This window comes from Sardina pilchardus, chromosome 17 (assembly GCF_963854185.1).
Source record: "Sardina pilchardus chromosome 17, fSarPil1.1, whole genome shotgun sequence".
NCBI lineage: Eukaryota > Metazoa > Chordata > Actinopteri > Clupeiformes > Clupeidae > Sardina > Sardina pilchardus.
In genome coordinates this window covers 30,376,995-30,390,798 of record NC_085010.1, presented here as the reverse complement: position 1 = coordinate 30,390,798, position 13,804 = coordinate 30,376,995, and the positions used below count along the sequence as shown (strand labels likewise).

Below are 13,804 nucleotides of genomic sequence, written 5' to 3'. Positions count from 1 at the left end.
CACACACACACACACAGGCACAGGCATACACACACACACACACACACACACACACACACACACACTCTTTCCTTCTTTCCTTCCTTCTACTAAAAGAAACTTGTCTCTTGGCGGTGTTTGAGCGCAATCTTGAGCACAACCGTGTCCTGATAGTCAATCTTACAGAGTTTAGGAGTGCTCCTGTGTTGAAAGTTAAAAAAGAAAATTAAAGTCTATCTTGGGTTTATGTCACAAATAAACATTGTGGGTTATTGTTGGAACATACTCTACAAGGCAATTTTAATGTCCATGCTCTAGGCATGCTGGAATGACATCTGTATCATCCATGTCCGTGTTTTTAAAAGGAAAATGCAGACTAGTTTATAGTTTGTTAAAAAATATGTTTATGATTGTTTATAATATTGCTTATCTCTAAGCGTCACGGTTTAAAAATCCACACTCGCAATTAGTAAATAAACTGCAATTAGTATCTTGATTATGAACAAAGTATTTTACTGTTTACACTGGTGAAACTCAAAGAAGTTAGTCAAAGAAATACTGCAAGCCAGTTGCAAGTGCTTGGCGGACGCATTGTGTAGGCAAAGCATAGTGAATCAACTGCAGTGCTAAATATTTCATATGCTTTGTTGCCCGTGTGCGACTGCCAAGCACTTCAGTCAGCCCATGCAACCTGAAGACTGTTCTTGATGGCAAGCTGACAGCATGCACATCTCGTGACAGGATGCAGGTGAGGAGAGAGGAGTGGAGAGCGGTACTCTTACCTCCTCTTGTGAGGCTTCTGTTGTGTTGACGGATGGCGACGGTGATGGGGTGATCTCACCCTGATCCTGTGGCAAGACATAAAAACATATGGCATACCTCACAAGATCAAATCATTCAACACACCGCATCCTAAAAATTTTTTTGTGTACATACAGTGTGTCGCAGATAAAGTAAGATTGTAAACCTCAATATAATTTCACAGTTTAAGGATCTTACCTTTTTAATGGCTTCAGAAGACTGGCCATTCTGTGAAGTTAGAAATAAGAATAAACAGAGGTTTACAATGATAGAGTCAACAATGTGGTAGAATACTCTGCAGGTGTAAAGTAAAGAGGTGAGGAGGTAAGAGACATACCTGATCTGACCCTTCATGTGGACGCTCTGTGAGAGGTTCATCTGTAGTTACTGAGATTACCTGGTGGATTATGGAGGTTTGAACAAATCTTTAGGTCCTCTCAAGATACACATACACACACACACATACACACACACACACACACACACACACACACACACACACACACACACTAATGCACACGCAGGCATGCACTTACACACAAACACAAACACATGCTCGTACACATACAGTACACAGGCTTACCGAGAGGTTTTGATGTTTTGTCACTGGAACAACTGTAGGTAACACCCCCTGAGTGACACAGCATCAATTAATCAATCAATCAATAGTGGAATTTCATGAATATAGAGATACATAATGTATGTAATTTATATTTATATATAAAGAAATGTATATTCCTACTTCATTTTCTTCGGTGTAGGTCGGATCTGTGGTATAGCGGACCTGGTAAGTGCAGATATGACATGGAGAAATAAATAGCTCCTCCAGGCTCAGGACATGGCTCATTCAGCAAGAGAATTGTGCCTCTGCAAGCGCTAACATCCTGTCCATGACATACTGTGACACTACTCATGTTCACACCAGGATGCAGTGCAGGCAGTGCAGAGTGACATTTGCAAAGCGAGCAGACGTAACCTCACTATTTTTAGTCTACCTGTGACGGACCAGAGGTGGCATACATTATATTTTAAGTGAGAGAGACTCACCCTACTCACTGTGCTGTGCGGTGACAATTGGGGTGACTCTGTGACCAGTTCATCCTGTAAACACAGAGAAACAGCAGTGACAACAGCAGTCAAAGACAGACTGCCACACTGACGCTTGAGTGGTGGTGAGTATGTGCAATAACACATTAAACAGCCTGCACGTGCTATACTATCACGGCCACATCACTAGGTGCAACGTTAAGTGTTATGAATGAACAGAATTCTCAATGAATGTCACACATCCACACAGTGACACTGTTTCTAATTGTGTACATGCGTTTGAATATGGATCACTTAAAAACTAATTTGCGAGCGAGGTTCCGGATTGTCAGTCCTCATCACGGCTTATCCGGGGGTGGGTCTGTGCGCGGGGGGATGGGCCAGCTTGTCTCTTAGTTGTGACATGGGGCCCGATGCACGTGTCGCGTGTAGGCGGGATAGTGCTCCCAACGGGCTTCTATGGACCGTGCGTCGGGCCAGCCACGGAAGGGCGCTAATTATGCCAGTTGCTACTTATGTAGCAGGCTGTTATGAGGAGGACTTTAACACTCTACCGTCACACCGGTGTGACAGGAATGTTGGAAAATTAACATTCTAAAGAATATCTGGGTTCATTGAATTCTACATAGAATTTTAGAATCTTGAATTGTTGCGGAATGGAATCCTGTGTTAGAATGTTCAAAACCCACCCTTTTAAAGGTTAACAGCATGGCTCGATGTAGAAGAAAGCTCATCATTCAACATCCATTAGGTCTCATCAGTTATAATTTTTTTCAGGGTGCACTGTACAGTATATTTGAATACTAATCCATACATTAATAGTATAGAAGATTGTTACCTCATATTCATCGGTATATTCTTCACCGTCTTCCTCTTCCATCTGCTCATCTTGGTCTTCCTAAAAGATTTGAAATTGGAATCAGACTGCATTTTTTTTATGGAGCCCAGGGGGTGTCATTGCAAGATTTACTAGAAAGATTATCTAGAAAACATGCGCTCATGTTATTAAATCATTTGCTCATTTGACTACATTTTGTGCGGATTTTACCAAACCGTGCGCTACAAATTTAAAAAGCACAATTTAGTAAAAACATCACCTCTGGATTAATTGTTAACATTAAAGTTATGAAATAAAATGTAATAGCAAAATATTACACAAGCACTGCCATCCCCTTGAAATGAAAAGAACATTTGGCAACATACACATGCCGAGAGAAAGTATTAAAAGTGAACAAGTGATTATAAAAAAAAAATATCAAAGAAGATTTAATTTAGTAGTGAATTAATGGAATTACTTGCAGCTTTACAGGGGTGAAAAAACCTTTATCTGATTGAAATGTGACTGAAACCGTGACTTTATGGATTAATGATTACGTTTAGAAGTCATTTTAGAAAAGAATAAAAGACTACTGTATCCAGTCTTTCCAGTTAGTACAGGATATTGGTCTCGACGAGGTTATGTTAGTTTAAATGATGTAGTTATTAGAATCAAGTTAGGAGAAAGTTAGGTAAGTTAGATATGTAGTTTGGGGGGTTAAAATCAGTTATAGAATCCATATTCAAAAGTAATGTAGGATTCACATTCAAAGTAATCTTTTACCAAACGTTTCCTTTGCCGCTTATGTCGTCCTTTGTTTCCTTTTCCCTATTTAAAAATGTCAGGTTTTAAAATTTTCATTAGTATCACATTCCAACAGTATTACACTATGAACAGCAAAAGTGGTCTCAAGTTCCCTTACTGATTGTGCAGGATACAAAAAAAGTGAAATATCAAAATTAGCATACACCACAATGCTTACCTCTCAATAAAACCTTACCTAAAACACGTGCACCTATCATTTCACCTTCAAAGCTTGTGACATAACAGCTGGTTTTCAATCTACGCACATGGGAAATAGCCTACCACTTTGCTGTGGATAAGACCCTGAATATGTATGTCCCATCTCCGTGTTTATCATTGGCAGCATGGCCATGCATGTCTACTGTGGACTCAGACCTTTCCTCGCTCCTTGCCCCTCTTCCTCTCTCCAGAGCTCTTCCTCACGGAGTCCTCCTGGCTGCTCAAGATGTGCTGCAGCTCGCCTTCAGGGGGCTCAGCGTCACTCTGTCAAGACCAGTGAACACTTTTCATAAACACTTTTGCACACCTCTTTTGTGGGGACAGCTGCGTCGGAATAGGTTACCCAGTTAAACTTGAAAGAGAGAATGTCCATGTCACTGTCCATGACGCATGCAAACATTTATTCAGTATTCACAACGTTTCGATCATAGACCTTCCTCAGGTGAATTCACCTATGACCGAAACGTTGTGAATACTGAATAGATGTTTGCATGCGTAATGGACAGTGTGCGGGATTCTCTCTTTCAAGTAAGACCAGTGGAAACGCCTTCTCTTGAACCCTCTCTACCCCAAAACAATTCTAGAATAATGCTCCAGATTCCTGGGAATCTGTAAGAGGTTGTTCTCACTAGCGGATCAGATTATTAACTGCAGAATTGTATGGTCTTTGTGTAAATTCTTGTGAAAAATTCTTGTAACAACGTTAATACTGCTCCACCACCAATTACAGTATATCATCAATACACATAAACAAGCTAGAATGCTTTGGCTACTGAGTTAATGTTGTGCTGCTGTGTAATAGTTTCTGTTAGCTGGTAAACTCACTCGCTTTATAGAGTTTTAGATTTGAGCATAAATCTGGGAGGAACTAACATCTTACATTTTTTGAGTTGATGTTCTGTTGTTTTTGTATGATTACCTCGTCTCCATCGTGGCCAATCTCTCCGTTCAGCGTTACAGTACCCCATGATGGAGCACCCTCCTCTGTCCCATTTACAGGATCCTTTGAGACAGAGAGATCAATAAAAACATCAGCTGGCTTTTAACTGACTAACAACAAGCTCAAAGTGCTGCACATGATATCTGCAGAGCAGAGTTGTAAGGAGCTGATAAATAAAGTCGGGCGAGCCTTACGGCCATGTCTGGAGTCTGTAGAGGCCTCACTTCCTCTGTGTCCTCAGACAGCACGTCGCCAGAGACGTCATACTTCACTGCACCCTAGTTGGGAATAGAGAATCAACTTCATTACAAAAAAACAATCATAATTTTAGCCTGTATTAAGCAAATTACTAATAATAACTAATTATTATGATTATTATGGTTTTATCTCTTCATATGTAGACATTGAAATGAAATCTTGAATGTGTGGATTTAAATCGATACAACTAGTGCTCGTTCTAGACCTCTGCTGGTCATATCACCATTTGGAATCTTCTGAACATTCAAAGCAGAGTGGGAAATGACAGAGTAGATAGTCCTGTGCTTTGCAGCAACATGCCCATATACTGTACTGTGATATTTTTAGCTATTACGTTTTTATATTTTCAATAGAGATCTTCATTGAAGTTTTCTTGTAGTGTAGGACTTGTAGTGTAGGAAGCTCAACCCATAACTGGAAAACCGGCACTTTGGTCATCTGCCATTGCGTTATGAAGTATTATGTACGGGATAATGGACGACACGCCGTGCGGTAGGGGTGGGCGGATCGATATAAATAATCGATACTATCGATGCCAAAGCTGGTATTGGATCGGATCGATACAATTGTAAAAGTATCGATATGTCTCCTCTACGTTCACTATTCTTAGCTTGTGTCTCCGACTCGCCTATAATCCTGACCAAACGCTGTTTACTTTGATGGTTTTCACATCTTGAACGAACGCCTTGCTCTCATTGCTCTTCCTGCCCCAGCCTCCTGCAGCTCTGCTGTGATTCGTTGTCGTGCCGTCACGTGGCTCATTAGCGTAACAAGTAGAGGAGCAACAGCACATTGAATGGGCTGACAACAATGAGAGACAGCCTAGAGGAAGAGAAGCACTGTGTGGAGCTATTTTACTGCGCAAAGTGATACTGCTGCAAGTTGTGATACATGTAAAAATACCATTTGATGCTATGGCAACACTACAAACACTGAAAACACATGATAAGGAAAATGACGAACTACGAAAGTGAAGTAGGCTAGAGTTCAGATCAAAGATTTCCGACGAGACGAGCCACGACGTTCTAAAACCTTACAACTGCGATAAAAATATTGAATGCTCTGTCACGGCTTGCAACTACGTCCAACTTTTTATTCACACTGCTGCAACTCGGTACGAGTAAAATATTATTAGCCTACTCTTACTAGAATCTACCTGGGTATTCTCTGCCTCTCTGAAATGACTCTGCCAACGAACTCTGTCTCTGCCTGCCGTGGGTCTGGAAGTGGATGGATTTTCCTCCTCTCTTCGTTTTCGTAGTTTCGTTGTCATTTTCCTTATCATGTGTTTTTAAGTGTTTGTAAAGGTTTGTAGTGTTGCCACAGTAGGCCTATCGAATGGTATTTTTACATGTATCACAACTTGCAGCAGTATCACTTGCAGTAAAATAGGCTATGTCTCTCATTCAATGTGCTGCTCCTCTATGAAAGTATTTTACATTTTTCAATTTAAATGAATCATTGAATAATCAGCATTAGTGACATTAACGTTCAAAAACTCTTATTATTTTCACTGGCCATAACCATCTCACATGACCTAATGCTGAGCAAATAAATAAATAAAGTTCTAATAATTTTGTGCACTTCATAGGTTAATAAAAATTATTTCCTAAAGAATTGATCATTCATTCATAATGACATAGTTCTCCCCTAGATGAAATATATATTTTTAAGTAAAAAGTATCGTATCGGTATCGATATCGGCAATACTGACCCTATATGTACTTGGTATCGGATCGATATCAAATTTTACAGTATCGCCCACCACTACCGTGCGGTTATTCAAAGTTAATGCACGTTCTAGACGGTGATACGGCCCGACGCGAAGCGGAGGGACGTTCCGTCTAGAAAAGTGCATTAACTTTGAATAACCGCACGGCGTGAAGTCCATTATCCCGCTTATTCCACTGTTGCCACTTGCGTTGTGTTCGTTTCCGGTGCTAATTTAAATGTTTTAGTCGCTAGAACTGTATTGTTTGTAGAACTACTTTTCCCAGACACATTTCAACTAATTTCTCATACTGCCGTTACTAGTTCTAAATGGATGGTTGCTATGGCCAAAAGCCAGTCGTTAGTTCTAATCTCCCGTTGTCAAGCTGGCATATCCCAAGATTCTGATGAACGTTAACTTTGAAAGATTGCTATTTTTCTTAGCCTACTGCCACCTAACTAGCTAAATGACACCTCTGTCATATGCTAAACATTATCTGAACGTCTGTATTTTACAGCTTGTATGTAACGTGACAGTGCATTTAAACTTCACAACAAGTTTGGCGAATTAATATTCAAGTGTGATACGGCCAACAAATTGGAACTACTTCATAGCCGTGCGTATATCTAAAGTTAATGCACACCCTTATAGAACGCAGGACAATGGGGAACTCAACCGAGCAGTGGAATAAATTGAAATATCATTTGGGTTCTTCTACGTCAGATAAATGTGTTTACATACAGATTTGACTTTGTCGTCAAGCGTGCGTGTGTGTGTGTGTGTGTGTGTGTGTGTACTGTATGTGCATGTGTGTCTCTATGAAAGCATACAAAGAGTGTGGTAATATTGTGTGGACGGATATGCTTTCATTCAATTTTAGCAGGAATGATGCTGTGGGAGATCTTATGCTTTCATAGCATTTTAACAGGGGTTTATTGCTGTGGGAGATCTCATATGCTTTCACTGCATTTTAGCAGGTGTGTTGTTGTTGTGGGAGATCTAGACCCCTGGGCCTTACTGTAGGGCTTACAGCTCAGAAAAAGTTATGATAAGTTTTTTTTTTGTTACAGTAAGTCACTATGTAATAGAGTTTTCAAATCTTAAACAAACTGCACAGCTGAATTCCAGCACAGTGTCTGAGAATGGTGAATCCTGTTACCGTGTACTCTGTGATGATGTTAGAGCTGGGCTCCTTCCTGTCACCCTTGGCCCTCCTGTTAGTGCTGAACTCATGCATCAACTCCTCCATTCCATCCTGCAGCAACCTGTCAATCAATGCCTTCAGCAGGGGCAGCTGGGAAATGGAGTTTTTGTAGGTGAGCACTGAGCAATGGCATTTTGAATGTAACAATTTGCACTCTAGGTTATGATGGAATGGTGGTAAAATGGTGACTAAATCTGAGTCTTACCCGGATGCCGTAGGACTCAAAGAGAACTTCAATGTCCTTGGAAAGTATTCAAAAGAAGCACAGTCAGTTCTGACTTCATTTAAACCCAAAGGGGAAATATAAGTATTTGTTTTGTTCTGATAATCCCAAAATACCCGCATTTCAAGTGTTTTCCCAGGTTCTCCGGCACTTCCCTGTGTTAAGAGAAATATAAGGTCGTCATAAAACATCACAAACAGAAATGATCATTCTTTTGTATCAATTTCTTTTCGCAGCTTTTTGAGTTACAGTAATATCAATACAAGCTCAATTCTGCCATTGCACAGGGACACCTTGAGGAGGTGACATTTTCACTCACCTTCTCACCCTTGTGGCCCTCTACACCTCGATCACCCTGTAAGCACAGCGGACATACAGTACATTAGGTCTTAGAATAACGTCAGATTTTACTCCACATCTGATGAAAGAACAAACGACTCTCTCACCTTCATACCCGGGGGACCCTACAGTACATACAAGGGGGGAAAAAAGGAAGAACGATAGAGAGGAAGAGAGGAAGAAAGTGAATGAGAAAAACAGAGTCAGCAAGAACAGCATTTGCATGGTGAGCACATGGTTACAGTAACCCTTCACTGACCACTGAAGGTCAGCAGCATTCAAATGAATATTAGTTCATCTCTTAAAGGGATAATCCGGAGTGAAATGCACTTTAGATCAATTTTTCGGACTATTGGGAGTACATACGTTGAGTTGACACCAAAATCATGTCATTCGGATGTATTTTGAGAAAGTTCGAGTTCACCGTTTTTAGCCAAAACTCGTTGGCCTGGAAGTGACCGGGGCAAGTCCTTTCGCCGCTACAAAACGCTATTTTTATACCTCTTCTACTGTTCCAACCAACACTACACTTACGTGGTAGTGAGTAGAGGGTCCCTAAAGCCAAACCGAAGTATCCCCACGTCTTTATGTGGTCGGATAGAGAGTCCAGAATGAATTTAATCGAGTCAGTACCTTTCCGGAAATGTCACTGCTGCAGCTAGCAACGCGTTAACAACATTTTAATAACATTTCCGGAGAGGTACGGACTCGATTAAATTCATTCTGGACTCTCTATCCGATGGGAGAAATACAGATTTCAATGAAACCCATTAATAGGACTTCCTGCTTTCAATGATGTAAAATGATGATTTTTATATCATTGAAAGCAGGAAGTCCAACATTGAAATCCGTATTTCCCCCATCTCAAGGCAAACTGAGGGAATGATGCATGACCATTCATAAACATGACTGGTTTTCTAAAGATACAAAGCTTAATGCTAATTGGTGAAGTCTCCCTTTAACACCACATGGATACATGAGGTCAGGGCCTAAATTACAGCTGGATGTGGTAAACTTCGTGCTATGCAGTGCCTCACTGCTAATGATCGATTGCTATATGAGCGTCTGCTTTATCTATGCAGTAGGCAACTCACCATCACCCCAGGAGGACCCATGGGCATGGGGAAAGCCTTCCTGATATCATCTACAGAGGCACCCTGGAGAAGACATCCAAGCAATCAGCCAGTGCATACAAAACTGTGAGCAAAGCCTTTCAAACTCAACCTGATACAAGGTGGCTGTTAAGTGACATTATATGGCATAACGTATCTTACCATTACAGGGATCACTATACATATTTCAGACAGAAGATTGACGACAACACACACACAATCAGTCTTGCCACAGAGACTTCTTGCCACATTTGATTAGTGTGTGTGTAAGGGCAGAGGATGTGATGGGTGAGGGCCTTTACCTCGTCTGACACCTTGATGATGACCGGCGGGCCTGGAGGTCCTGGGGCCCCTGTGTCCCCTTTGCTTCCCACTGGACCCTGAGCAGGGCAGGCACAGCACAGTGGTGTTACCGTGAGCAACGGCCGGGACACGCTAACTATACTCATGCTAAAGGTATCCAATGCAGTTATTTTTGTTTTGCTCATGGGCGCCCCCTACAGTTAAGGAGTATTTCTACTGTATTTTACACAACTGTTGTAAATACCACTCATTCCTTCCCTCTGGACACGGTGCATGTGGATTTGTTTACAAACAAAGATGATCTCCAAGCAGTCGTGTCGACGAGCAAGGTAATAGTATACGATTTCATATAAACAAAAGGCCGTAAAGCAATTTGTGACTCTCTGGGCTGGGGGAGAGCTGCAAGACTGGTTCTCCGTAGATGGGCAGGCTGTCTGGGAAAGGTGTGCTATTCTCCCTATTTCTAGTTAATTTACCATCAAATGACCTAAAAGCTGTTACATGAAAGATGCAGTCAGCGGTTGCACAGTAAGTCAACATCTATTTTTGCTGATGCTTATGTTTATGCTTGTGTTTATGCTTAAAATTTCCATCACCTTTGTCCAAAATAACATACAACACATTTTAACTAAGGACCAAACTAAACACACCAGAGAGGTAGCTCATCCCCTCCCTTCAGTTTTTCCAGAGAAAGGGTTTTGTTTTTCTTTGGGGGACAGGCTGCCCCCACTTTGTTTGTTTCCAGTTTTCGGGGCCTGGGCTGCCTACTGACCGGCTACTCACAGAATGGGCAGCTAGTGGATCGTTAGGAAAGGATTGCCGAATGTGCCAAAATATTTTATGGGCTTGAAATCACGATTCATGATTGCTGACTGCACCTTTAAGGTAAAAAACTTGCATAGGATGCCTTTAAACATACAAACATACAGTACACAGTCTTACCTCTGCACCAGGCTCACCCTTGTCACCCTACAAACACATAAAAAGTGAAACAGTAGTATTCCTTCATGCACTGGCAACCAAACGAACACTACTTAGTTACACATAACAGATACCACTGCAGATGCATCATAACTGTATAATACTACATATTAACATGTAATGTGAGTGTGACAAGATCGTCTAGCATGCTCGCCAAGACATCTCCAAGCTGACGCTACATACCTTCTTCCCATCATCCCCTTTGGCTCCCCGTTCACCCTGGAGAAAAGAAACAAGAGCAGAGAGACTGTTGGGAAAGGATCTCATAGTGTAGGATCACATAATCAAATGTTCAGATAATCAAATGCATGCGTATGGTATACGCGGTGGAGAACTTACATCTTTCCCACCAACGCCTCGCTTGCCGTCGATGCCTGGTCTGCCCTGCGTTGGGAGGACATGAAGAGAGAGAGAGGGGGAACAGAACAAGAGAAAAGGAGCCATCAGTAACTGACTGAATGTTGAAGGTAGATGTTCCAAGAAAGACTGTAATTGCAGGGTAGATAATGACTACATTTTACACCTCGTTATATTTACACGTATTACGTTTCCTGGTCCGTGTTTTTTCCCCCTGGTATTTGAAGGTGAAGAAACATTAAAGCATTCACACTCACAGGTGTACCGGGAAGCCCGGGCATCCCGGCTATTCCGACTCGGCCGGCATCACCTTTGTCTCCCTTCTACCCACACAAACACATATCAAACGTAAGGGTGAACACAATCGCACCACAAACTCTCCCACACAAACTGAACGTACCGTACAAAACACACTATAAATACATTTGGGCACACATGGAAGAACAGACACAAACACACACACACACACACACACAGCCATCGACATTCACAAAACACACGCTCATACGTCCGCACTATGACAGCCAGTAAAGTGGTATTTTGACAGGTAAGGTCAGCTACTGTACTCTTTAATGACTAAAAATGGCAGCGCTTCAATCAGCTGTCTTTTGCAAGAGCGCTGTGGATGCGCCATGAAAGAGCCTCCCCTCCGGATATGAGTAATGAGAGAGAGAGAGAGAGAGAGAGAGAGAGAGAGAGAGAGAGAGAGAGAGAGTAATTAGCCGATATTGTGCGAACGACGACTTATTCTCATCCTGGCTGAGATGCACACCTCCTGCAGAGCAGAAAACTAACTCTGTTTTACTCATCCACTTCGCTACACATACACACACGCACACACAGACACAGACACACACACACACACACACACACACACACACACACACACACACAGACACTCTCTCACACACACACACACACACACACACACACACACACACACACACACACACACACACAGACACTCTCTCACACACACACACACACACACACACACAGACACTCTCACACACATACACACTCACAGACATTCACACACACACAGACACACACACAGACACACACACACACACACACACACACACACAGACACACACACAGACACACACACACAGACAGACACACACACACACACACACAGACACACACACACACACACAGAAGGGAGTGTGTAGTATGAATCATCAGTGTGATGACATGCGGTAGGGCAGATGTGAGTCTTGATATGGAAGTGCGAGCATGCGAGCGAGCTCACTCACCAGTCCAGGCTCCCCTTTCCCTCCTGCCTCGCCCTGAGGGGGGACAAATCAGAGAAGTCAGCTTGGCAATGGAATTTTTAATAGAGCCAAACTAGCTCCTGCTTTTTGCCTTCTTATTCACATATTCATGCAGCACCTGGAGCAAAATAAACCTCAAAATCCTAACGCTCTTGGGGAATAACAACATTCATTAACATAGTTTTAGTTCCATCTGTGTGCGTGCGTGCGTGCATGCATTTGTCTGTGTGTGTGTGTGTGTGTGTGTGTCAGCCTAGTCATACACATCACATCAAGCTACAACGAGCCAAATAGACCTCCATGCTCACACAAGTGTGTGTGTGTGTGTGTGTGTGCTGTGTGTGTGTGCACTGAATAGACTGCACCTTGGGTCCTGGTGTGCCTGGCAACCCATCCAGCCCACCACTCCCGATGCCGGCCCCACCCTGTGAAGAGGGCACACTTGCATTTTACAGGCCACCGTGGACCTGATATTGGAGCTCCAGCCCCAACGCAACGAATGTGATCACATTCAACATTAATACAACATTAATACTATCAATGGGACACCAGCTGGACTACACACACGTACCAGTGATTTGCCAGGGGGTCCAGGCTTTCCTTCAGGACCCTGTGGAGATGGAGAAACAGATGATGAAAGAGGGAGCAAATGCGGGTGAGAAGACTGATAGAAAGAGGGAGCGGGAGAGAGGGAGTGAAAGGCGCACAGAACAGAGGGCCAGAGAGTCCATTAAACAGAATGTAGAGGCAGAGACAAAAACGTACCATTGGTCCAAGATCACCCCTCAGGCCTGGTACACCTGGATCACCAGGCTCTCCCTGTTAACAGACACACACACACACACACACACACACACACACACAGAGAGAGAGAGATCAGATATCATGCATGATAAAGCAATGCTGTAATTCTGTAATTATTGATTAATTACTGGTATTACCTTAATAACTCTGGTCAGGACATTGTCATTAGAAGAGGTCAGCTGAGGAAAAAAAAACAAATATCACCACTTTCATCATGTCATATCAACATGTCACCACATGCAAAGTAGTTAATCAACTTAACTCACTTGAGTTATTCCTGGTGGTCCCGGCTTCCCCTGTGTGTGGAGCGTGACAGATGAAACATCAATGAAGAAGAAAAACAAACATGATATACTCCCACTTACAAGTTCAATAAACCTTCACGAACTAATTTCAATATTTCCATGCCCTCCATATCTATTTCTAACCCTTTATTGCACATCAGCTCTGACTAACGCACTTAAATATATTGTTTTCATTATAACTAATGAAACTACTGGAAACATGAAGGCTGAGCGCTATTATGGATACAATGTAACGTGTGTGGGATTGCTGAAATCCCATAGACGTGGAGAGAATGAAGCGTACCGGCTCTCCTCGTTCACCTTTGGGTCCCTCTGGGCCCTAA

The 13,804-nt window shown here is 42.3% G+C and overlaps 1 protein-coding gene across 1 annotated transcript in view; it reads right to left on the bottom strand.

The window, feature by feature from the left end:
• Positions 1-13,804, bottom strand: part of col7a1l (collagen type VII alpha 1-like) — a gene marked incomplete at its 3' end in the record, with an annotated part of 61,697 nt that overhangs the window by 2,537 nt on the left and 45,356 nt on the right. The window contains 29 exon segments of the mRNA XM_062517925.1: positions 762-827; positions 979-1,008; positions 1,118-1,177; positions 1,364-1,411; positions 1,523-1,564; positions 1,828-1,881; positions 2,666-2,725; positions 3,428-3,472; positions 3,824-3,931; positions 4,587-4,670; positions 4,802-4,885; positions 7,736-7,870; positions 7,986-8,021; positions 8,120-8,158; positions 8,323-8,358; positions 8,450-8,467; positions 9,437-9,499; positions 9,757-9,834; positions 10,700-10,726; positions 10,922-10,957; positions 11,078-11,122; positions 11,353-11,418; positions 12,355-12,387; positions 12,738-12,797; positions 12,944-12,982; positions 13,138-13,191; positions 13,314-13,355; positions 13,443-13,472; positions 13,765-13,800. Of these exon segments, the coding sequence (XP_062373909.1) occupies positions 762-827; positions 979-1,008; positions 1,118-1,177; positions 1,364-1,411; positions 1,523-1,564; positions 1,828-1,881; positions 2,666-2,725; positions 3,428-3,472; positions 3,824-3,931; positions 4,587-4,670; positions 4,802-4,885; positions 7,736-7,870; positions 7,986-8,021; positions 8,120-8,158; positions 8,323-8,358; positions 8,450-8,467; positions 9,437-9,499; positions 9,757-9,834; positions 10,700-10,726; positions 10,922-10,957; positions 11,078-11,122; positions 11,353-11,418; positions 12,355-12,387; positions 12,738-12,797; positions 12,944-12,982; positions 13,138-13,191; positions 13,314-13,355; positions 13,443-13,472; positions 13,765-13,800 (1,554 nt within the window).